Consider the following 27,486-nt stretch of genomic DNA (forward strand, 5'->3'; position numbering starts at 1 on the left):
ACCACCCATGGGAAGCGCCTTTAACCCTTGGAAGGCGCCTTTAACCCTTGGAAGTCGTCTTAGACTGGGCAAAATATAACCGTTAGCAAAGATAAAATCTTATCTTCGTTTGTCTCGCTGGAGGCGCCTTCCATCTTACTGGAGACGTCTTCCAGCTTCGGATAAGATTTTCCAGAGATTATAAAAAGACCTCTAGACCTAAGAAATATAGAACAACTTCTGTATTAACTTTTCTAGTCATTTCTGAGTTATCAATGTGTATAAGAAACTTCTCCGCCTTCAACAAAAGAGATATTTTAATGAGTTTTTCAACGTCTTGGATTAACAACCACCTAGATTGTAACTAAATAAAACTTTGACCTTTTACCTACTCTTTTTAAGTTGTTATTTCTTTTATTATTATTATTGTGCTACTAATCAAAAGATCAAAAGAATTTATTTTTCTAATAGATAATTCATTCTCCTTTTACCGACTCCGCTGCATCAATAATTTATCTTCGTTGAGTTATTGTGCCATGCTGCAGACCGTAGAAACACATCGATATTGGAAATGACGTGTTTAGGTTTAGATTTTCTTGTTCACCTTTTTAACAAAGAAAGTGCACCATTGCCAGCCTTCGGTGTTGATTTGGACACACATCGTGAAGAAAAATCAAACATAGTTCAGATCTCTTTCGGTTCGAATACATCCGACCAGCACGAGGGCTAATGCGGAGGGTAAAAAAGGTATTAGATACATGATTTGGTAATTTCCAAAGTCACGCATAGTATTTGAGTAATTGGCAAAGTTACATAGGCGGTTCGATACAAAATGAAACTTTCATTAGATTGGCATCCAAGGCAAGATTTAACTGATAAATATTGGAAACTGAAAAATAAAAAAGTTGCAGAATGATACATTAACGAACTTAAAAAACCTTCTATATGAGCAAAAGAAACAACAAAATGAGTGGATGGAAAATTTGCATCCGTAACTCTTACAGTGCACCAGCTGTATGTGCAGCAGTAGCTAAAGAAGCTTCAGGTTCATCAGAGTTATCTCTAGCTGATTTAACTAAGTCTTGCATTTTCCTATCTTTGGCCTTCCTGCGATAAGTTTCTAGGACAATGAGGAGAGCTGTGATGTCGGCAGGACTCACACCACCAACCCTACTTGCTTGACCAAGAGTTTGGGGCTTGATCTGAAAGCATTTGTACTACAGAAAATTAGGCATGTGTATTTCAATTGATCGACTATATAACATGAAGATGAAAAAAATAAACTTTTGACTTAACAGTATAAGTTTTAGATCTCAACAGAAAAGTCTTATTTATGTTTAAAAATTTCTAAAAAATATACTAACTAGTTTGCATTCAAACCAGTGGACACCGGGTGCTGCTGCCATGGCCAAACATGAGAGAACTCTTTGGGGGTTATTTCTATTTGGGTGGGGCTAGGAATTTTGGGATTCGTATCTAAGAAAACTGCATGAAGTTTAGAATAGCTATTAAGCTATATGAAAATGAAACCTGGAGGTAATCCAAGAACATGATATGTATGAGGGCTCTAATAGCGACAATGAAAGCTAATATATATTTGCATCCAAAAGTGATTCAAACTGATTGTATCGGTGATACGTGTGCATGTTAGTGTGAAGTTAATAGATGCATTTATTTTTATGTAATCATATATTTAGTTCAAAACAAAGATACCTGATATGGTCTTGCAGAAACAGAAATCAAACCAATGCCCATTGTTCAACAAGGAACACTATAGCATAAACGATATAGTTACAGTCACCAGTCCAATTCAAAACATTCAGGGAAAAAAGTTAACAAAGATTAACAGAATTTACAAAAAATGGAAAAATAAAAGTCAAAATTTCCATTAACCATCTCACAAAATCACAACAACAGCAAGGCAAATGTTCCATGTTTTTAGGGTTCAATTATGAATCTTATCTTGTCATTATCCCGTCATTAAGTATATGAAGTGGGATTATGGATATTTCCTCATCATTGTGTTCTATGAAGCCACACTATTAGTAATATGCAGAAATCACCATATAAAGTAAAATCAAGTGGTGTGAGCTACCATACCTTAGATAACTTCTCCCGTGCTTCCAGAGACAAAGTTGTCATGGAATAGTAATCCAAGTCGTCTGGCAATTTTCTATGTTGTTGATTAATGATCTAGACAAAAAAAAAATGTAATAATGGTGGCAAATAATTCCCAAGTCTAGTCAGCCAAAAATCTTATAAAATATTTCATGTTGTACCCATTTTACAAAATAAAATTGATGAATTGGATGGTTTTCTCCCACCATTTTAGAAAGTCCAAAAGTTAGCCACAACTTTTCAATATAAGTATAACAGATCATTCTTTTAATCAAGTACTAAAAGATTGCCTCTTCCTGTTGGCCTGCCTTTATATTTGGAGTTCTTAATCTCTTTCTGTCATTTTGTTCTTTGGAGTTTACGTTTTCTCCAGATCAGATACAATATGGTATAACTAACATAAATTAAAGGGACTTCCAGAAGTCTGATATCAGTGCTTCAAATCCTCAATTATATAGCTAGAAATTAGAACAGTAGGCAACTATATTACTGGTAAACTCAAAAATCCAACATGGAAAACTTTTATGATGTTTGCAACGCTTATGAAACCACTGATATATATGAGTTGGAAACAGGGTTTAAAGAATGGTACTCTATACAGGCCAGTCCAGACATTACCTACTAGTCAGTGAGATAAACCACAGGCAACTCACTATGGTTTGAGCTATCTGTTGGGAAGTAAGGGCAATCTGCTAGTACGGTTGTATACCATGTGTAAAAGCAGTATCTTGCTTGGTACAGGTCATAGAGAAGAATCTTCTTCGTTTTTGGATTTTAAGAAAATAATAGGGTGTGATCAACATTGCTTCATATGAACATTTTGCATATGGATAACTAAACACAAGTTAATGTAAGTAATACATAAACGTATCTAACCATAAATGATATGGTAATTACTAGGAATAAAACAGCTAAAGAAAACTAAGCCAGGTACTGTCAAGCTTATGGTTCTTCAAACTATTTACAGCTTACAATTTACAACAAAGTAAAAAAATTGAAGAAAACAATTCAAACAACTAACAAGGGTGACAACAAACAAACAGGCACTCTTGTTATTAGTTAATACTAGGCAAGAATTCAATATTTGGTTAGTTAGCTAAAGCTACAGGCCTCAAAGAAATGGAATACATAAAATAAAGCAATGGAGCAATATAGATCAATGGCCCTGTTATTTGTCCCAAAACTCACATAGATCATTTTGAGGTAAGATAACAATAAAATGAATACACAAAAAAGTAGTAAAATCCATTCAACTTCAAAAAATGTACATATAAAACACAGACATATAATTTAGTGACTAAACTATCTGCAGAAGTGCATGGAATGATTAGATTTACTTGTTGCAACTGACTCTGTTGGCGTGCAATAAAGCCCTCGTACTTGATGTCAATCTCCACACATTCTTTCTCCATCCTGGATAAAAGTTGGTTACCGTAGCCATGCTTGTCAAGAACTTTGTATTCTATATGAGGTTTCTTTAGAATGCTTTCCAATGTAGAAGAGTCTTTAACCGGTTGTCCAGATAAGGCACTAACATCAGCAGCAAAACTACCACCTGTTATAACAGAACTATAACAGTAGTCTCACCAAGATGTTTAGATGTTATCAAAGAATCCAGGTAGCCTTGAATCTGACACCAAGAGTAAAGAATCTTGGATGAAGTAATTAAACCAGTTAAGCTAACCTGAAATTCGCACAGATTTCAAACGCTCCTTCTCCTCCATTATTCGAGCTTGCTTTAACTGGTAGATATTCCAACGTCTGTCATCTATTAAACCAATTTCTCGACCCAAAGAAGTCAGCCGGCTATCAGCATTGTCAGCGCGAAGAAGTAATCGACGCTCTGAACGGCTGAAGAAGGAAGATTCATAAGCAGAACAAATAACTGAAGCAGTTACGATTTACAATTTTTACTTTTCTAGATGAACAGCTTGGTTTTGACTGTTACTAATGAAAGAAGGGCAATCCCATCACTATAAAACCTTTTGTGTTCATTTCAAGTTTAAAAATAAAGATATAAAAGCTACAGAGATAGAAATGCAGAGCAAAATTTGATATAAACTCATAGGAAATGTACGTATTCTAAAGAACGTCACAAGAATAAAAAATAAGTGATTTTTCATTCCAGTTTTCAACTTAACTACAACAAGCAATGTCAATAGTCAATACAGCACATAAATGCTTATCTCAATAGTCCGATAGATTAGACAGGCCTATGTTACATCTACAAATCATGGTGTTCGACACGACTATTTAAAATTGACCAACAATTTTACTGAAGAGAAACGATCCAGGGAATAAAGGTAGAAGGGTGCACCCACAAAATAAGCATCATACCTTGTTAACATGCGGTAAGGCTCCCGTAAATCTTTTGTCACAAGATCATCAATTAAGGTACCAATGTAGCTACTTTCTCTCTCAAGAATTATTTCAGATTTTCCATCTGAATGTCTCGCAGCATTAATCCCAGAAACAAGTCCCTGCACATGACATTTGAATAGGAAACTAGAAAAACAGTGTCCAGAAATGTGCATACACTTTTTTGAAGACAGATGGAATGTGGGATATAAATGACTAGGCTAAGGAAACAAAGTGCATACAAAATGTGTTCAGCCATGAAGAGTGTAACCTGAGCTGCTGCTTCTTCATAGCCTGTGGTTCCATTAATCTGGCCTGAGAAAAACAAACCTTCAATCTTCTTTGTCATTAGGGATCTCGAGCACTGATGGGCAGGCAAGTAGTCATATTCCACAGCATATGCTGGTCTGAGCATCAAACAATTTTCAAGCCCAGGTAATGTTCTTAAAAGTGCCAATTGCAGCCTCTCAGGTAAACCAGTAGAAAACCCCTATGGGACAGAAAAAATTACAGTTTAAGGCTTTAAGATATAGAACATAGCAAATGTGCTATCTAAAGTAAAGAAGGATCACATCAAAACCCAAAGGAATGATAACTTGGATGAGTTAGTTTTAAAGCAATGGTGAAGAAATCAAAGATCAGAGATTAGAGTTTCCCATGAACCAATAATGTGTGGGCTGCTAACAAACCAGTAACAAATCTGAATAAAATTGATGAGCTTGAGAAAGTTGTGAAGTTACCATGGAACAGTTGCATGGTAAGATATGCTAAAGCAAATGTCCAGATGATCTTTGCAATTCAAGGAATGTCAAAAGTGGAAAACATAAGGCTATGGAAGATAGAAGAGTTCATTGTAAATTGGATTACCATAGAAACCATAGCTTAGCGATATACAATGACAGCTACCTGCACGTAGATATCAGGGACAGTACGGCCTTCCGGTTCAAGAAATATTTGATGGGAATCTTTGTCTTGAAATCTGACAATCTGATAAAAATCTACCAATTATTTAAGAGAGAAAGCAATGAGACCTACAACTAATTCTTAATCATATTTGAAATTAGAAGTTAAAATATCAGTTGTAGTATTGAAATTTGCCCAAACCCGATATTAAACTGTCATGACTTGTGATATACCTTATCTTCAATGGATGGACAGTATCTTGGACCTTTTGCTTCTACCCAACCTCCATAAGTTGGTGTTTCGTGTAAGTTATCTCTGATTAGCTGATGGGTATCTTTTGTGGTGCGTGTCAAATAACAGCACATTTGCTCTCGCTCTATGTGATAATCAGGATCAAAGCTGAACCAACTTAACTGTTTCAGAAAGAAAGGTAAGTTCAGGAAGCACATTTACACCTATAAGTTTATAACAAAAGATGGTGAAAAGAAATCACCTGCATATGCACTTGTTCCTAAATATATTGAGAGTCTAACATCATTGTCAACCAGTGTTTATCCCAAATCTTTTCCCTCCAGTAAGCTCTATGCAAGACTAAAATCAATTTTATTACATTAATCGACCCAACCCATCTAACTATGGAAGGTGTTGGTCACATTGAAACATGTGCAACCCATCTCAATCTATCTTGACTTATTTTATGGTCTATTGAAGCTAAACACGAGTGTGTTTGCGGACAGAAAATCCATTGTCCAGAATCCCTTCCAATTAAATTGTTCCAAGTTTAATAATTTAAATTAGTTAAATCCTGCGAAGAAAATGGGTCAAATTAAGATAATTAATTTATTATGTCATTTTAGAGAAGCTTATTCCACATAGTTTGTGTTGTGTGCACAACTATAAAACACAATTATGTAAATATTGCACAATAATTAGTACACTAGTGGAGGGCAAATACAGCGAAGTTGACCTAAAATTTGGCTATGATATCACTATATATCTGTACTAAAATGATACACATTCCAAGTTCTCAAATAGTTGACTTAAGGAGAAAAAATAGTATACAATCAGTGATAAAATGCAAAGAATAAATTCTCCATATGCTTGCGATTAACCAGACTGGGTAACGTCGAGCCTGGGGTGACCAGCCCGACCCCACGGAAGTTTCCCACCAGTTACCAGGATAAATCGGGAAGCGCTCGTAGCGGGCAGCCCATGAGCCTAGCATCCTTTAGTTGCGTGCCCCATTTGGAGGAAAAATTCCTGCAAATTCGCCATAATTGAGGCTCGAACCGCAGGTGCCTGGGTAACAACTTGAATGTCCTACCGCTGCACCATAGCCCCGGGGGCATCATAATATAAATTCTCCACATTCTTGATCCAAGTTATGATGACATTGACAAAATGATAGTTCCTAAAATTTACTAGATCATTTTTTTTTTTGACAAAACATCAATAACAAAATATGTAATTGGGAAAACAAGAAGTTTAAACCCAAAAATATGCTTACTTAGGTCATGATAAACCTAGAAATTATTTAAAATGATTTACCAGATAATTTTTATTCACTAGGAAATCTACTTGTGACCCTAAAAATCAATGTAAATGCAAAGATGACAAAAAAGTGTGGCAAAATTACAGAACGATTTAATAATACTCTTCAATTACAAAAGACTTATATCACCAATAACATAGAAAAAGTTAATCTTCCAACTGACTGAAACTTGTATGATAGATAAAACTTAAAAGGGTATAGAAGTCAAAGTTTTTCTAGTCCACTACCAGCACAAGCTTTTATCAATAATTACCTCTTCATCTCCGTGCTGAGGTTCTAAACCAGAGAAGTCAACACTACGTCTGTCAACACGTGCCGGAGTTCCTGTCTTGAGTCGGTCCGTCTCAAATCCAAGCTGCTGCAATCTCTCAGTTACTCCATAAGAAGCAGATTCCCCAGCTCGTCCTGCAGGCATTGATTTTCTACCAACCCAGATCTTACCACTCATAAAAGTTCCTGTTGTCAGAACAACAGAAGAGGCATAGAAGTTCATGCCAAAGAAGGTTGAAACTCCTTCCACATTGTCATTCTTGCCTACCAAGATATCAATCACCATAGCTTCTCTAATGAAAAGATTTGGGGAGCTGAAATAGTAAAACAATTAAAAGCCGCTTAGAATTTATTGCAGCAGTTCTTATAACCAATAATGCCATCTTAATGCATTCTAGATGAACAGGGAGATGCAACTTTAGAACAGTTTAGGATTTACATAATTGAATAATCAACCTAGCAAAGTGAATCCTAATCAGTACAACTGAATAATCAATCTAGCAAGATGAACCTAATCAAGTTCAACTTAAATAAGCATACTGTGACACGGGTTCTGCACTAAATTGTTAGCCAGTTAAAGCTTAAATCATAAATTACACTACTAAGTTTTGAGGTTATAGTTTGAGTTTCTTTAGTTAGCATATTGTTTCATAACCTTAATCACTCTTGAGGTTATATTTTCTACCTGCTAAACTATTACACTATTTTCTGATGTAAAAAATTAAGAATAATGCAAAGTTAGGTAAAGGATTAAGAACTATATTATAACTCGAAAGGACTAGAAATATTGGTTAAGAATCAGTCCAGCTATATTCACTACCCATCTCTGGACAAAAATTCAAAAATCATGTGCATTCCTAATAAAAAACGTTGCATAGTCTCTAACAAGGGCATGCACAAGGAAGTATGAGGTGTCTAAACAAAATAATTGATCTTTAGCAAGTCGAGAACCTTTCAACAACTTTTTTCATTTCCATGGCATACTCCCTCTTATCTGTCTGAGCACGCAATGCTCGAACAGCAGGGCCTTTTGAACGATTAAGGACGCGCTTTTGTAAATAACACCTGTTTGAGAAAAAAAAAACAGATCATCTTAAGAAACTGGTATTATAACATGATAAAGGGGAAAAGGACAAAATTAATGATAGTCCAGCAATAAAAGAAATTAATTGTATTCATCGAGCAAATCTGCAATGTACTAGATGTTGGGATATGCCCAATGCGGTTCGTGCTAAAACACATTTCGTAAACATGCACAGCGAAAAATAAAACAATAATAATTCCTAAATTATTACATCACATGAACCACATGCATACAAGGATACAACATACTAAATATGATCGCATAATTAAATTTTTTACGGAAAATAAATTTACGCTAGGTGTACCTTACGGATGACCTGTAACGAGAAAGACATCAACCGTAGCGACGTTGTCGAACCTCGTCTCTATTCATATCCACGCCGAGCTCCTCAAGATAACTCCTTGAGTACAAATCTCTCCTTCGAAAGTTATTAGCCACAAGCATAGAAGAGGGATAAAGAGGAAGAGGAAAAGAAGCACACAAGGGAGAGTTTTCTCCCTTGTGGTGGTCACGGCAACAAGAGGGGTTTCCTCTTGTTGTTGGCGGCGAGAAGAGAGAGAGGAGAGGAAGAGGAGAAGAGAAATTGAGTTAAGGTTTTCCAAAAATCTTACAAGCCAATTAATGATCTCATGTGTATGTTCTCTCAACCATATCAATATATAGCCCTTATTAATGAGTTGGATTAGAAAGCCCAAATCCAACCCATTATCCCTTAACCAAAAATTAATCCATTAACCCTTTGGTTTGGTTCACAACTAAACCAAGTTGGTTCATGACTAATTCATGATTAAACCAAATATGGTCCAACTCTTCCATAAGATATGCGATCTATCTGCGCTTCCATTACGACAAATATTTTTATATTTGTCTTATATATGGTCGAACCAAACATTTATCTCTTGATCTAAGAATTTTATTCTTTAACTTGTTTTACATCTTTTAGAGACTCGTTAGTGTGTGTGACCCAATAGGTTCCCGGTTTATCTTGGTTGTCCATAATTAACTACTTAATTATAGAACAATCATGAGTGGCACTGTTGGTCCCTTGGTGGTCGGCAAGAGAGGAGGGGTGAATTGCCCTGCAAAAATAAATTCAACCCTTTCTCGACTTATAGCTTATTAAAAACACTTATAATAAAAAAACTAAGAGACTAATTACAGAGACAGAAACACAAGGAGACTTACTTGGTTTGCAATCAGGAGATTGCTAATCCAAAGAAAATTAAGCGCACTTTTATGTCGATCTCCTTCGGGCGGTGTAGCCTCTTACAACGTTAATAGCACACAACTAAAAGTAGAACAGAAAGAAATGAATTACAAGTGATTGAATAAACTGTTGAAATCATAGCTATATTTATAGCACTGTTCTGGGTGCCTGGAAGGGTTCCGAGCGCCTGGAGTGGGATAGAATTCTATTCCTGATGCGTTGATCAATGACCACGTCACTTTTGATAATATTTGGGTTCCGGGCGCTCGGACTCAATAGGCTCCGGGGACCACATAAGTCAACACAATTGACTTTTTACGGTCCGGGTCCTCTGCTCTGGTTCAGCTTGTCTCGGTCCGAGTCTTCCGCTCCAGCTCCACTAGCTTGGGTGATTTCAGCCATCTGGAATAGGGCTCACCCGAACCCAACTTCCAGCCTTCTCCTCGAGCAGCCTTCCTCCCCAGCTTCTCGTCCCTCGAACATCGCGTACGTTTTTCTCGTCCACCTGTGTACTTTTCCGCGACACCTCGTTCCTCGGACGCATCGAGCCCGTCAGCTCTCTCCCGTGTTGTCCTTCTCGCTAGCCGCGTCTTCCGCTCGACTTTTTGTGCTCCTAAGTTCTTGCACATTTAGACACAAGGATTAAACCAAACAGGACCTAACTTAACTTGTTTGATCACATCAAAACAACCTTGGGGTTCCAACAAACACTTAGTAGTACATCATGATCCTCAATTACTAGTAAAATAATAGTTTATCTTAGAATTAATTCTAAACCCTTCAGAAGCTATAATGAGTCGTGTCTCATTCCTTTCATTCTTCTTATACCCACTTGGTTCAGGACATGGTGTCTTGTCCCCACTAGGCTGACTACGTCACACCTAGCACAAGTAATAATTCCTCGTTATGCGAATTCAAATTACTCATGCATATGTACAAGAGTCTCGCACTCTTAACATTTGATGTTTTGGCTAAAGACCTTGAGTAATAATCCTAACGAGTGACCATAGGGTATACGTCTCCTCGCAAGGAGCGGTGAATCCTCTATGGGTTATCCAAACACCTTCGGGCACTTCAACTTATACCAAATCATCCCGGGTTCATACCTCAATGAGATGTTTGCTTAAGATGTCAAAGTATAAGTCTCTATAACCAAGATGACTTATATACCTCAAGTCAAAGGAAACTTACACTCGTGTTGCAGTAAGAACTTCACATACATATCTATATATATGTAGAGAACCATATGAAGACTTACAACGAGTCACTCCAATGAACTAGTTACCATAACCAGTATCCACGTTTAACTATCGATATCCCAATGTCTTCAGCCAGTAAGAAAATAACTGCTTGGCCGAATCAAAGAGTATAACCTGTGCTAGTCTTAAAGAATTGATGATACCCGAATGCATTAATTCCACTACTAGAAAAATTTCAATATATTCATAATTGCACATGTAGAGATAATCACTAATTGCGATCCAATCACAAATTCTCTCATAGTATGAATTATATTACGGACATTCAGTAAATGAGTTTAAGACAATCAAACATATAATATGCACTCAAATAGTGAATCTATACTTATCAAATAAATAGAAAAAAAACCGTAAAGCGATTGCCTTAGGGCATCCCTCAAATTCTAACACTCCCACTTGGCCGAAAGTCAATTGTCACGGTGTCCTAAGCCGTAAGCGCATGCGTGACTCTCAAACTTGCTTTGTGGTAGAGCCTTTGTAATCCGCTAGATTCTTTCAATGGGAATTTTCTCGAGTTGTATTTCTTTCCTACTAATGATCTCCCTGATCAGATGATAACGGTGAAACACATGTTTTGATCGCTGATGAGACCTCGGTTCCTTTGCTTGCGCAATGGCTCCAGTGTAGTTGCAGTAAACAGGTAATGCTTCAAAAATGGATGGAACCACTCCAAGTTCAGTAACGAACTTCTTGATCCAAACCGCTTCCTTTGCTGCTTCCGAAGCTGTAATGTATTCTGCCTCACAGGTAGAATCTGTAACATTGTCTTGCTTGAAACTTTTCCAACTAATTGCGCCTCCATTTAATATGAATATGAATCTAGACTGGGACTTGGAGTCATCCTTGTCTGCCTGGAAACTAGCATCTGTATATCTGCGTATGGTCATATCACCATCTCCATAAACTAAGAGCATATCCTTAGTTCTTCTTAAGTACTTAAAGATCATCTTGACAGCCACCCAATGATCCATTCCTGGATCAGACTGGTATCTGCTCGTAACACTCAGCATATGATACATCGGGTCTTGTACATAACATAGCATACATAATAGATTCTATTGCGGACGCATAAAGTATCTTATCCATGCAAATCCTCTCGTCTTCTGTACGTGGGCGCATAGACTTCGAAAGTTGAATTCTATGCCTCGTAGATACCTTTCTTGGATTCAAATATGCTAAATCGTTTTAGCACTCTGTCTATATATGTGGACTATGAAACACCAAGCAACCTTCTCGATCTATCTCTATAGATTTTCATCCCGAGGATGTAAGTTGCTTCTCCCATGTCTTTCATCAAGAACGTATTATAAGCAATATGTCATTAGCATATAATATTAAGAATATGACTGCACTCCCACTAACCTTTTGATACACACAAGGTTCATCTGGATTTTATGAGAAATCAAACTATTTGATCGCCTCATCAAAACGGATATTCCAACTCCTGGATGCTTGCTTTAGTCCATAAATGGACCGTTGAAGCTTACATACTTTATTCTTGTTGACAGATGTGAAGCCTTCGGGTTGTGTCATATACACATCCTCGAGCAAATTTCCATTAAGGAAAACTGTTTTCACATCCATCTGTCATATCTTATAATCATGATGAGTGGATATGGCTAGGAATATCCGAATGGATTTAAGCATGGCCACAGGTGAGAAAGTTTCGTCATAGTCAATGTCTTGCCTTTGACGATAGCCTTTCGCCACCAACCTTGCCTTGTAGGTAATAATATTACCATCCATGTCGGTTTTCTTCTTAAAAACTCATTTGTACCCTATAGGCGTAATGCCTTCAAGTGGGTTCACTAAATTCCAAACTTTGTTTTCCTACATAGAATCTATTTCCGACTTCATGGCTGTAAGTCACTTGTTCTTTTCTGAACTATTCAGAGTCTCTTCGTAATCAATAGGTTCCTTATCCTCAATGAGTAACACATCATTCGATTCTCTTACAAGAGATCTATATCTCTCAGGAATATTACTTGTCCTACCTGATCTACGAGAAGGTTGTTTTATAATCGATTGTGGTTCTTGACTAGGCATCTCATTAGTGTTTATTAGAGTCCTTGAACTTCATCAAGTTCAACCATACTCCCACTTGTTTCCTGTAAGAAAAATTCTTTCTTTAGGAAGGTAGCATGTCTTGAAACAAACACTTTTTGTTCTAAGGGGTGATAGAATTGGTAACTCTTAGTTTCCTTAGGGTATCCAATTAATAAACACTTATCAGGCTTGGAGCCCAACTTGTTTGATATAGTCCTCTTCACAAAAGCAGGACATCCCCATATCTTCAAATAAGATACAAGAGGTTTCTTACTAGTTCATACCTCATATGGAGTAGTTGAGATTGCCTTCGTCGGGACTCTATTTAGCAAGTAAACAGTTGCCATGAGTGCATAACCCCAAAAGGTCTTAGGAAGATCTGCACGATCCATCAATGATCTAACCATGTCTAACAAGGTTCGATTACGCATTTCTGATACACCATTATGTTGTGACGTATAAGGCGGAGTCCATTGAGACAATATACCATTATCCCTTAGATAATTTAGAAACTCTTGGCTTAAATATTCACCACCACGATCGGATCGAAGTATCTTAATATTTTTAACAAGTTGTTTCTCTACTTCACTTCTGAATTTTCTAAACTTTTCAAAGGCTTCAAACTTGTATTTTATTAGATACACATACCCATAACAAGAGTGATCATCAATAAAAGTAATGAAATAGCTATAACCCCCTAATGCATGAGTTGTCATTGGTCCACATACATCGGTATGTACGAGCCCAAGTAACTCATCAACTCGTTCACCCTTTCGAGAAAAAGGTAACTTTGTCATCTTGCCTTTTAAATATGAATCACATATATTAAATGTATCTAATTCAAATGATTCGAGAACTGCAATCTTTTGCAATTCGGACATGCGTTTCTTGCTTATATGGCAAGGCTACAATGCCACGAGTAAGCGGTTAATTGATTATCTATTCGGGCGTGTTTATTGCTCTTTTCGATATTGAATATGTCATTAGATATATCTAACGCGTAGATGTCATTGTATAAAATTCCAATGTTATAAAGAACGTCATTTAAGTTTATATAACGACAATTGTTACTAAAAGTTAAATGAAAACCTTTTCTATTAAGCAAGAAATAGAAACAATGTTCTTTATTAATGCTGAAACAAAATAACAATTATCTAGTTTTAGGACAAGTCCACTAAAAAGCTTTAATAAGTATGTTCCTATGGCGACTGCAGCAACCTTTGCTCCATTCTCAACTCGCAGACTTGTTTCTCCCTTGACGAATCTTCTGTTATTCCTTAGCCCTTATATGTCATTATATATATGTGAGTCACACCCAGTATCCAATATCCAAGTGTCTGAGGAAATAGCATGACAATCAATAACGAAAATACCTGAAGAGGATGGGGCATCGGATGTCTTATTCTTCTTCACGGACTCAAGATAAATCTTGCGGTTTCTTAGCCAGGGTCCTATCTTGCCACAATGATGGCATGAGCCCTTTTGTGCCGGTTCTACTGTCTTGGTCTTTTTGCTCTTCCCTTTAACCTGATATTTTGGCTTCCTCTTAGAACCTTTCTTGGAGAAGTCTACTAACATCACTGTTTTCTGTTCACCCTTAACAGAAGTCTTGAGCATATTTATCATCTTGGGGATGATCGATTCCAAATTGTTCATCCGATAGTTCATCACAAATTGTGAATAACTTTTCGGTAAACTATGTAGAATTAAGTCAATACTTAACTCATGATCCATCGTAAAATCGAGTGATGCTAAATGCTCTATGTAGCCATTCATCTTTAATACGTATTGTACTATAGACGAACCCTCCTGCATCTTTAAGCAAAAGAGAAGCTTGGAGACCTTGAACCTTTCGGATCTAGTTTGCTCATCAAATATCTCACGAAGATAATAAATAATATCATAAGCATCCAAATGTTCATGCTGTTTCTGTAATTCAGGAGTCATAACGGTTAGCATGATGCAACTAGCAAGTACAGAATCATCCTTATGTTTCAGAAGGACCAACAGTTGGTCCGCAGTTGCATCAGCATCAAAACTGGAGGGAAGAGACTGATCAAGGCCATAAGCTAGCTTCTCAGCTTTGAGAACAATTCTCAAATTTCGAAACCAGTCCAAGAAGTTCGACTCAGCCAGTTTGTTCAAGTCCAAAATCGAACGCAGATTAACAGAAGTCATAATTAAATGATTAACCTAGAAATACAAAAACGAGAATGTATAAGAAACATGATTTTATTTATGTAAACAATTTACATAAAAGCCCGCTTATTTATCAAATTCAAATACCCTTATTTTGAATTCGGGAGATGGTAGGTTTTCTCCAAGTGGGTTGATATCCACCATAGATAAGAATAACCTTGACTTTGGCCAACAAGTCATTCTTAGCTATAGCGGTAGATAACATATTTACCGATTGCATATTACTTATATGCAACTATCACATTATGCTAGCAACTAATTGATCTTTCGCATAAACATCGGGTTGTTAACACATTAACAAATATACCTCAAATGCACATCACCCAACTTCACCTCTATCCACATTGATCATGACTTTGGCACAACAAATCAACGCTTCAAGTTTAAAATCAACCCGTTAATCATGAGATTGCATCTCTATGGTTTGAACATGTTTAATTTCAAGTTAAGCTTGACTTTAGTCAACAACTCAAACAAGAACTTAAACTTTGATTTTTACCATATTAACGAAAGGTGTAGGTTTTAATATTGAGTGAGGAATTTAAGTCTCATCTACATGATGCAAAATTCTATCTACATGGCACGTCGCACGCATAGCATAAATGATGACATGACACATCACACGCATGGCATAACATGACACATCATACATATGGTAAGATCTAATCACATCACATGCATGGCAAAATCTAATCATGTCATAATTAATGCATCTACATGGCATACAATATGGTATGTTCATAGCATAAATTTACATATATTATAATTATATTTTGGAAATAAAAATATGTTATAAATCTAATTTTAATAAATCAAGATTTATCTAATCAAATTAGGAAACCAATTTTCAAATTTAATTAACATATCTCATCTAGAATTTTTCTATCAATCAAGAATCTTTAATTATTTTGAAAACAAATTTTCAAATTAATTTCCTAACCATTTAGGAAATAAATAATTAATATTTCTTAATTTATTACAGAATAATTCAAATCTAGATTTTTTGTGATTTTTAATTTAATTTAGAATATCTCAAATCTGAATTTTTTATGATTTTTTAAATCTTTCCAAATTTTGTATTTCCTGACAATTTAGGAAACTTTTGAAAAATGAAATATTTTAATAAATTTTAAAATTAATATCTCAAATCTGAATTTTTTATGATTTTTTAAATCTTTCCAAATTTTGTATTTCCTGACAATTTAGGAAACTTTCCAAAAATGAAATATTTTAATAAATCCAAAAATTCCAAAAAATATTAATCCTATAATTTAATTTAGAATATATCAGGTCTGAATTTTTTTTTAATTTCAAAATCTTTCCATATTTGGTATTACCTAACAAATTAGAAATTTTCCAAAAATAGAATATTTCTTAAAATTTCAGAAAATTTTAGAAAATTTCAGAAATGATAATTTCTAAATTAACAGAATATTTCTAAAATTATATCAGAAACTTTCCAAAAATAGAAAAATCTTAATAATTTCAGAAAAATTCCAAAATTAATTACAACACAAATTACGAACCGTAAAACAATTTTACGATCATGTCGAAGCATGATCAAGCTTTGATATCACTATTGAGATATGTCCGATGCAGTTCGTGCTAAAACATGTTTCGTAAATATGCGCAGTGGAAAATAAAACAATAATAATTCCTAAATTATTACATCACACGCATCATACGCATACAAGGATACAACATGCCAAACATGATCGCATAATAAAATTTTTACGGAAAGTAAATTTACGCTAGGTGTACCTTACGGATGACCTGTAACGAGAAAGATATCAACCGTAGCGACGTTATCGAACCTCGCCTCTATTCGTATCCACGCCGAGCTCCTCAAGACAACTCTTTGAGTACAACCCTCTCCTTCGGAAGTTACTAGCCACGAGCGAAGAAGAGGGATCAAGAGGAAGAGGAAGAGGAAGAGAAGCACACAAGGGAGAGTTTTCTCCCTTGTGGTGGTCACGGCAACAAGAGGGGTTTCCTCTTGTTGTTGGCGGCGGGAAGAGAGAGGGGAGAGGGAGAGGAGAAGAAAAATTAGGTTAAGGTTTTCCAAAAACCTTACAAGTCAATTAATAATCTCATGTGTATGTTTTCTCTCAACCATATCAATATATAGCCCTCATTAATGAGTTGAATTAGAAAGCCCAAATCCAACCCATTATCCCTTAACTAAAAATTAGCCCATTAACCCTTGGTTTGGTTCACAACTAAACTAAGTTGGTTTATGACTAATTCATGATTAAACCAAATATGATCCAACTCTTCCATAAAAGATGTGACACATCTGCGCTTCCATTGCGATAAATATTTTCATATTTATCTTATGTATGGTTCAACCAAATATTTATCTTTTGATCTAAGAATCTTATTCTTTAACTTGTTTTACATCTTTTAGAGACTCGTTAGTGCGTGTGACCCAATAGGTTCCCAGTTTATCTTGGTCGTTCATAATTAACTACTTAATTATAGAACGATCATGAGCGACACCTAGTAGTACATCATGATTCCCAATCAGTCGGAAAATCATAGTTAATCTTAGAATTAATTCTAAACCCTTCAGTAGCTACAATGAGTCGTGCCTCATTCTTTTCACTCGTCTTATACCCACTTGGTTCAGGATATAGTCTATATGTCTTGTCCCCACTAAGCTGACTACTTCACACCTAACCCAAGTAATACTTCCTCGTTCTACGAATTCAAATTACTCATACATATGTACAAGAGTCTTGCACTCTTAACATGTGATGTTTTGGCTAAAGACGTTGAGTAATAATCCTAACGACCATCGGGTATACATCTCCTAGCAAGGAACGGTGAATCCTCTGTGGGCTATCCAAACACCTTCGGGCACTTCAACTTATATCCGATCATCCCGGGTTCACACCTCAATGAGATGCTTGCTTAAGATGTCATAGTATAAGTCTCCATGATTAAGATGACTTATATACCTCAAGTCGAAGGAAACTTGCACTCGTGCTGCAGTAAGAACTTCACAGACATATCTATATATATGTAGAGAATCATATGAAGTCTTACGAATCACTCCAATGAACTAATTACCATAACCAACATCCACATTTAACTCTCTGACATCCTAATATCTCTAACCAGTGAGAAAACAGCTATTTGGCCGAACCAAGGGGTATAACTCGTGTTAGTCTTGCAGAATTGATTATGTCTGAATGCATCAATTCGACAACTAGGGAAATTTCAATATATTCATAATTGCACATGTAGAGATAATCACTAGGTGCGATCCAATCACAAATTCTCTCATGCTATGAATTATATTACGAATATTCAGTAAATGAGTTTAAGACAATCAAACATATAATATGCACTAAAATAATGAATCTATACTAATCAAATAAATAGAAAAAAAAAATCATAAAGCGATTGCCTTAGGACATCCCTCAAATTCTAACACTAGATAATCAAAACTAGCATTGAAATTTGCTGTGGTTTTATAAACACAAAATAACATCCATTTACATAATGGAACTGTGCTGATAGACCCAATCTTACAAAGAGGAGAAAATTGAAATACAGTGAGCACCAAAAAGGAGGATCAATAGGGATAAAATGATCTCCATTAAGCTAGAGGATTCTTTTTGTGAGTTTATAAATCTTGATTACTAATATTAAGAATGAAGATGAATCAGATGTTAAATGCAAAAAAAAATGTCAACAAAATTCAAGAATTTCTAGAAGTTTGTTTTATATACTATGACAAAAACTAACCTGTGTGCTTAACCTTGCAAAAAGACTTCATGCACTTGAGAGACAAGATAATCAAAAAAATATGTTCTTCTAACGCCAACTAAATTGTCTAGTGCCCATATTTGTACCAAGTTTAGTTGTGTTGGAAGATTGTTTACTGTGGCTCTGTATGCAAATATTGCAGCTATATTCATGAAGCATATGATCGATTTTCATAAACAACCAACTAGGCTTATAGAGAACGGCAATAGAATGAAGGCACATTTCAGATCTAGGTTAGACTGTGGGAAACTATTAACAATATGGCTACACAGAATTTACAACTTCGGATATTTTTACCGTAAGACATCCAATATTATTTCAGTAACATTATCCTTTAGTTCTGTTTGTGAAATCCCATGTAAAATTAGGATTTAAGTAAATTATGCAGCAAGAAAAAAAAATCCTTCAAAAAATATTTTCTTAAGTAGTTCTGTAAATATTTTCAAGCATTCTTCTCTAAGGATTAAAGAAAAAAGAAGAAGAACAAGCATTTAACAATATGCTTCAGCAATATACAAGTGAAACAAATATGTATTCTATAAGAACACTAGAAACATGTTAAAGTCAATTGTGGTGAGTACTCTACCTATCAGCAATTTTCCCTATTTCACCACCGAGAGCATCCACTTCATGTACCAACTGAGATTTTGCAGGACCACCAACTGCTGGATTGCATGGCTGTGTCAAGAAATGATAATTAAAAAAGTATGAGAACATGTTTTAAGCCCAATTACATAATTTGACCCCAAAAAATAAAAAAGGTATCCATCAAATGTTGCTTATCTAGTTAAATGATATTCAACCTAAAGAGGAACGATCAGGACACAGCTACCTAAAAGCATAAGCTTTTATGCTAAGGAAATTCAATGAAATTATCATATGCCAGAAAATGTGTTTTCACCTGAAAAGGCAATAAATAAACCACATAACCACTCATATGCTAAAATCCTTATAATATATCTAGCAAATCCAAGGAAAAAGAATATTAGTGTACAACATAGCAGAAAACAAATCCTCATCTCAGAAACAGATTCTACAAGATATCTAGGTAATTATGCACTATTTAACAATTAGTACTACCTGAATTATAAAATGTACCATAAAAATATGGCATAAACTTGCACTTAGCCTTTCTCTAGTGGTTTTCTATCACAGATGATTTGATATTTAGTGAACTAGACACGTAGCAGAGAAAGGGAAAATCTGTAAGTCTGAAAACATTCTCCAGGATAAAGTACATCAGATTATTCAATTTACCGGCAGTATTGAATATGGAAACTACAGGCAAACAAAATTGTCTAGAGTAGGGATTAAATATTGTCTTGTGGTATTTAAGAAAGAATTATTATGAATCCAAACTTATACCAACATGCAATTACGACTTTAACCATTCTTAAAATTAATTCTAAATTTCTAATATTGTGACGCTCATCCTCATGTTGACACCAGTTATTATTCATTGCCTTCTTATTCCATGAAGTAGAAGTGATCTCACAAAAAGAGAGGGAAAATAAGACACTCAACTGTGATAAAGACGTCAACACGACAAAATAGTATAGTGGTTGAGAAGCTTGACAATCAATGCTATGAAATAAAGTCTGAATTGTAGTTCACAACAATCTTCTAGAGAGAGATGTTCAAAAGATGAAGTTAGTGAACAATCTTCAAACGACTTGATATAATCTTTATCCTTAAATTCCCCTCAAACTGAAGATACCATAAGATTTTGAAGCTTGACAACCAATGCTATGAAATGAAGGCTGAACTGTAGTTCACAACATAAGGAGAGCCTTGGCACAACGGTAAATTGATGTCATATGACATTGAGGTTATGGGTTCAAGTCACGGAAACAATCTCTTGCAGAATGTAAGGTAAAACTACATACAATATATTTAATGTGGCCTGACCCTTCCACGGAACCCCACATTGGCGGGAACTTCGTGCACCGGATTGATAAATCTTAATGGCCAGAATCTGGCCAGCTAGAAAATCTAGACATTATTAAATGTGCATGGCTCCCATTAACGAGGGGGATTAAAATAGGAGACACGGCGACAAGGACAATTTGGCTCGACCCAAGAACTGGAGTAGAATTTGCCAACTCCTCCGATAGAACGTAAAGGTAGATTTCTTAATTAATTAATGCTTTTATTAATTGACAACGCAATTGCCGAAGTCATTTTGAAAAGACAAATCGATCATTCATGATTGATGCCCTTTACTAATTGATTGACTAATGAATATTGATGGTGATTGATGAAGAGATGGTGGGCGATAGGATGGGCAATCTGACGGTGGAGAATTTAGCGGGGCCGAGCAAGCACCAGGTCGTAGCCCTCCGTGTCAACGCCGACCTCTCCGCCTTCTACCGCTGCAACTTCGTGGGTTACCAGGGCACCCTCTACACCCACTTGCTACGCCAATTCTTCCGCAACTGTGATGTCTACAACACTGTCGACTTCATCTTCGGCAACGTTGCTGTGGTGCTCCAGAACTGCAACCTCTACACCCCACCGCCCCCTCGACATAACAAATTACTAATTATCCCTTAATTAAACTTGAAACCAGTTATAAGACAGATATCAATCTGACTAAAAATGCAAAGCTAATATTCGGCTCAAAGTGAACAATCAGATCGATCCAAGTATTGATTGGATAAGATCGATCTGATTGTTCAATCTGAGAAGCGAGGCGCACCGGTAACGGAGTCCTTAAAACGGAGAGGAAGCGGGTGGAAAGCATGCCCTTGGGTTTATTCTGTGTCGTTGGTGAGCTTGATGAGTCCGTCGCAAGTGATCTCCGCAAAACTGTTGAGGCTCAAGTTTGCCCCTACGAATCCATTGTAGACGAAGGCCTCATCGGCGGAAGCCGCCGTGGTTGTTCTGCGACGACGATGAAGGGGAGGACGGAGGAAAGCATGGGAAGTTGACTCATCATTGGCAGAAAAACTATCTAACCCCAATTTTCTTATGCTCACCCTGCATAATTAAGGACTTAATTCTATGGGATCAATCTCACTAAATAGAATTTGATTTATTTGTTCTCCCTTTATTGAGTGGTTTAAGATGAATAGAATTTAGGTGATCTTAATTTAAAGAGGATAGAACTAGTTTGAGTTATGTGATGATCCCTTGGTTGGTTTATGTGGTCTAAACTGTTCATCCTTTCATTGTATAATGCTATCACTTTTATTCAATTTTTTTCTGCATAATACATACAAAATCAATGGAGGAGATACTATACGTCACTGAATGCTTGATTCATGAAATGACCGACAGCCACCTCTTCAAGAAGGAAGAGTAAATCTAAATGGCATGCTAGCTAGAATGACATTCTAGCTGGCCCAATTCTAGCCATTCAACAATGAAATCTTAATAGCCAAAATCTGGCTAGCTAGAATGACATTCTAGCTGGCCCAATTCTAGCCATTCAGCACTGAAATCTTAATAGCCAAAATCTGGCTGGCTAGAATGGCATTCTAACGGGTTAGATTCTAGCCATTTAAAACTGCCCTTTTTTTATTATAGTTCACAACTATGTTGTGAAAAGTGTGTGCTTGGTTGCGCTTAAGTGCAAGGTGCAGCTAGGCATGCCATTTGCGCTTGGGCAACGACCCAGACGTAGTACTTGAATGAAGCATGCTTAAGCGTGTGCCTTTTGAGAGGTTAAGACATGCTTAAGGCGTAATTTTCCATGCCTTATTGAAGTTTAAAAAAAAATTAAAGTCCAACCCATAACTTTAATTACCATTTAAATTAATTATGTTGCATTAACTTGCATGCATGTGGCATATTTTTCTTACGTGACTCTTCCTCTCCCCTAGAAAATGAACATCCTCCTCCTTTAGTCCCTTGCAAACTTATTTTATTGATTTTCTCTCTATTTGATTCTTCCTCTCTCCTAAAAAATCAACATCAACACCCCCCCCCCTCCCCCCTTCCCACTTATTTCACTAATTTCCACTGTGGAGTGGTGTTGTTCTTTAAATGCAGTGATTGGCGGAAGGGGTAGAATGGGAAACAAGTACACCCTTTGGAAACAAATGCAGCGCCACAGTGAATTTTATATTTACATTATTATTTAATAGTTATGAAATATTTAAATTTTGTTAGTGAAATATTTTGGCAAAAATTCCCTATATATGTTTGAATTGTAAAAATTTATACCCAAGTTCCTTACTTTGGTAGGGCGTGCGGCTCACCTTATGCCTAGAGTCTTAGGCCCCAAAGCACCTATGTGCTTTTGGGCACTTCACGCCTTAAATAACTATGGTTCACAACAATCTTCAAGAGAGATATCTTAAAAAGATGAAGTTAGTGACAATCATCAAACAATTTGATATAATCTTCTTCCTTAAATTCCCTAAAACCGAAGATACTGCAAGATTTTGAAGTTTGCAAGGAAAAAATGGCAACTTGTGTGAGATTACCAATTTAATAAATAGATTAAGGTTCTAGCAATTACTCTTGTGACAAGGGTTGACGTTGAACTTTACTCATTCTCTCTCCCAATATTAGTCTTTATTTGATCTAACGGCCTCCTTTTCAAACTTGCTACCCTGTTTTATCTATTTCTTTACACACATCAATGTCCAAGGAGAGAAAAAGTGTGTAATAGAGAAGCAATATGGTTTTTTAATAGTCACGAAGGAATGGAAAGCCACACCATCATATGAAGCTCACAACCTCTCCATACTGAGATTAAGGAAGAAAAAAAACAAAAATCCTACAAGAAGATCCCAGTCTGATGTGAAGTGAAAAGGGATAAAAATCATAAAATATTGTGTTGTTGTACTAAACAAAACTATCACACTATACAAATGTAGGACTCAAACACAATACCCTATAATTGAATACCTAATGTGAGAATAACCAATTGAAAGCATGATGATGACTCTAAACATGATTAACAGTAATTACAATAGTTATAAGTTCAAAACAGCTAGAAAATGGTATTTATAAAAGATGTGACCCATTATCAATCTATCAAAAGTATGAAAAAAGAATAAAGTTAATTCTTAAAGATAAAAACTGAAGAAATTGTAGAAAATTTATGTTTTTCTCTCATGTTACGTCAATATGCCCAGAAAATCTATGAACTTGGCAATATTACATGTTTTGAAGCAATGGAGAAAATAACATGTTAACAAATAACAATAATACCACAATTTGGCAGTTGACTATTGAATGTAAACACGATTAAAGCAACAATGAGAAGTTAAGAGTACAACAAAACAGACCTGCCATGCGATACGATCAATATTGAGAGTAAGAAGTAGAGTCCGTGCACCAAGTCTAGCAGATGCAAGTGCAGCTTCACAGCCTGCATGCCCTCCCCCTACTACAATGACGTCATATTGTTCCTCAATTGCTTCAGAATAGTCAGTCTGCCCTGTACATTAAGCAAAAGAGCCTCTTGTTAATGATTCGAGATCACGTACTTTTAGAGGACAAATATGTTATTAGATAAACAACTAGTTAGCTGTAAAGATTCTTAAAAAAAGTTGAATGCTCATCCTGAAAGTATTGCTGAATGAGTAATCGAGCCAAAAAGAATGATAGAGAATTACAAGAAAGAAGAGATTCAATTATGTGTGTTCAGGGTTGACTCAGAATAAAAAAACTTGCATAAATTGGTGATTAAACATGATAATCATTCTTCAACCATAGGAAAGATACTAGATAGAAATTCATTCTCAAAAGTCACAAATAATCCCAAGCTAAATAAATAGAATACAGCAGTTAAGAGAAAGAAAGGGGTAGGAACTAGCTTAGGTTTACTGCTTGAGACTAAATACATAGAATATCCTCTCTAAAAGGTTCATTTATCCCTTCATTCCTTAGACTACCCTAGTATTTTCTTGGTCAAACTTCCATATAAGTCGGTCTAAAAAAATTCATATATTGGCAAAATACCATATATATATATATATATATATAATATTCCTAGTGTGTATGGGTGTCACGTCAAGAGCTGATGCGTTTCTTGGATTTACTTGATGGGGAAATGTGGGATCGGACCGTTTATCCCCGAACCAGTCGGGTTATAAGACCCAAGATACCTGGTGTATATGTATTGTAGGATCGAACTAGAAGCTAGAAGGGGTGAATAGCATTAAGAATTGTAGAAGCAGATGGCAACAGAAATAATTGAATAATCAAAGTAGCCCAACGAAAATATAAATTACTTAAACAGATTCAAATGCAAAGCAATGTAAGCATGCAAATGACTTAACTACAAATTAAGCATGTAATTAATTGATCAACCAAACCAGAAGTATAGACACACGCAACAGTTATAAAATCTGATTCTTATTTCTAATTTACCCTTTCAGAATAACAAATATGAGGCAACACAAAATCAAATGAAATGCTACTCTAGTTGTTGCCAATAAGAAATGAAGTGCAAGTAGCAGTGTGTCGCAGCACAAAAGACGAGAGGGCACAAGAGCATGAGCACAAGAGAATGTGAGAATAGTGATTTTCAAGCTTCACCTTGAAACTCTTTTTATAGCACTTCTGGTCTTCTAGAGCCATCCCGGTAAGGGTGTCAATTGGGGTGGATCGGGTTGAAAAAAAATAATAAAAAATCCAAACCTGAACCCGACCCAAATCCAAATACAACCCAAAACCCCTAAACCCAAACCTGACCAACCCGACCTACCCGAATAACCCGATTAAAAATGACTTCCCTTTTTTTTAGTTATTTTCCCTATAATTCTTCACTTTTATCTCAATATTTCATCATTATCATACTAATATTGATATTGATATAGATAAAAACATCTTAATTTTCAAAATAAAATTTGATTTAACCCCAAAAAAATCCACTAAACATTAAATTCGGGTACCCGAACCCGACCTGAAAATCTCCCAACCCGAAAACCATCCAACCCAAACCCAGCCCAAACCAGAAAACCCCCAACCCGAAATTGATATTTTTCGAGTCGGCTCGGATTGAGTTGATGGGTCAGGTTCATTTTTGACACTACTACTTCCTGGTAGCCTGTATTGATGCTGACGTAGCTACAATATATATATATATTGGCCAAATACTATATATATAGACACACACACTATATTGGATTTATGTTAATGAGCATATTACTGATTGGTGCTCATACTCTTGTACATTACCAAGAGATGATATGGCAATCATGGCAGTTGGAGACAGCAGAGCTTGTATACAAAGTTTTAAAAAAAAAAAAAATCAAGAATTCAGTCTCTCAAGTCGCCATCATTTATCAATTCAACCAGGCTAATGGTTGAATGGCTCCATAGAGGATTTGTTTCCATACAAATCAAGATTGGTACCTACATTAAATAGATTGATTTTGAACAACTTCAAAAATAAATTCTTGTGTTTTATGACTTGAAAACTTTCTTACCGGCACCAATAACTGCTTGGATTCCATAGTACCCATAGTTAGTGATTATAAAAAGTAACAGAAAGGACTAAGGAGGCTGAATTAACTATTAGGTCTGATTAGGGAAATGCACTTGCACAAGGAAGATGGATTCAGTGGTTTAAAGACTGTGGGGTATCATATCCTTTATGGAGAGGGAAACTTGTTTCTTGGGGAGAGCTTTTGGTGTCCAAAAATAGATTGCTTTTAGGAGTGTACACTAGATTGAGATGGATAGTGTGCAAGGTGGTGGAAATCGATTTGTCTAATTTCATTGTATCTCTTCTTTTTGTGTTGTATACACTTGGATTCTCTTTATAAATATAGGCTCGCACAAAGCCAGTTAAATTTGTATTGTCTTTCTTTGTGTATTTCTCTTTATAAATATAGTGAAGCTGATGCTAGAACGGACTCCAACCTCATTCACTGGTAGAGTAACCAGAAGCAATCCCAACAACCCGGCCTCACACTCGGTTCACTTCAAAAGGGCATTACAACACATGCAGTGTCTTTACGGGAAAGCTTGAAGCTAACATTGGCATCATCAAACTACACAAGCTGGCGTTTGCAGCCAAAATAGGCGTGATTCAAGGTAATAAAAGAGGATTAATTCGAAAACCTAAAATACCATCGAACCAGTATCAGTTTATGTGTACATACCCTTGGAAATGGTGCTATGGCCTCGGGAGTTAAGAGGTACCAATCGTCTCAACGGAGGGCGATGCCTCCGGGTCACACATCGGAAGTCGGCAGTGACCGAAGCACGGAAGAAGAGGCCTCGAAACGACTGGAAGGAGTAGAGGCGAGAGCCGATGCGCGTAAGAGCCGCCGTGGTGGCGACGGACACTGGGCAAAGGCGGTGCAACATGGCCGCCGCTGGCCCGTGCCCGGATAAGCAGAAGAAATCGAGTTATCTACTCCCAAATAGATGAAGTCGGGCGGCCCAGTTTCCCTATCTGTACATTATTTATTTATTTTATATTTTTCACCGAAATAATTAGAATAAATATTAAAAGCACTTCTGTGTGATATTTTGCCACCAGTTATATTAGTGGTGGTAAAAGATAATACGCTCGCTCTCAGTGTCCTAGTTAATTCATCTCAGGATCAACATTGAAGAGGTAAATCATGGACGGCTACTAACCTTTGGAATAATGACTAACACATAAGAGAGATATTTACCTTGACTTTGCCGCCACCAGTTATATTAGTGACATGATGGATTGTTGTTGCAATTGTTATTTTTCGATTTATTTCAGTCGTTAGTAAAAAATTTTCATGAAGTTGAACAGATCACTCAGAATACATGGTGTCAATAAAAAAATTATAAT

General features: G+C 36.1%; 1 protein-coding gene across 2 annotated transcripts; it reads right to left on the reverse strand.

Moving 5' to 3' along the window:
- Nucleotides 1–800: 800 nt before the first annotated feature.
- On the reverse strand, nt 801–27,097 carry LOC122017726 (tRNA uridine 5-carboxymethylaminomethyl modification enzyme MnmG-like). 2 transcript variants are annotated; one of them, XM_042575405.1, is made up of 13 exons: nt 26,816–27,097; nt 23,990–24,141; nt 19,336–19,427; nt 8,132–8,245; nt 7,164–7,494; nt 5,592–5,771; nt 5,362–5,442; nt 4,727–4,945; nt 4,435–4,577; nt 3,782–3,948; nt 3,435–3,652; nt 2,080–2,172; nt 801–1,181 (listed from the first exon to the last, which is right to left on the reverse strand). In XM_042575405.1, exons 1-13 carry the CDS (start codon nt 27,021–27,023, stop codon nt 978–980), a joined length of 2,202 nt encoding a protein of 733 aa, XP_042431339.1. In that variant the 5' UTR covers nt 27,024–27,097; the 3' UTR covers nt 801–977. The 2 variants fall into 2 exon arrangements, with proteins under 2 accessions (XP_042431339.1, XP_042431348.1); XM_042575414.1 differs by lacking the exon at nt 2,080–2,172.
- Nucleotides 27,098–27,486: the final 389 nt, after the last annotated feature.

The sequence above is a fragment of the Zingiber officinale genome, chromosome 1A (assembly GCF_018446385.1).
Source record: "Zingiber officinale cultivar Zhangliang chromosome 1A, Zo_v1.1, whole genome shotgun sequence".
Lineage (NCBI taxonomy): Eukaryota > Viridiplantae > Streptophyta > Magnoliopsida > Zingiberales > Zingiberaceae > Zingiber > Zingiber officinale.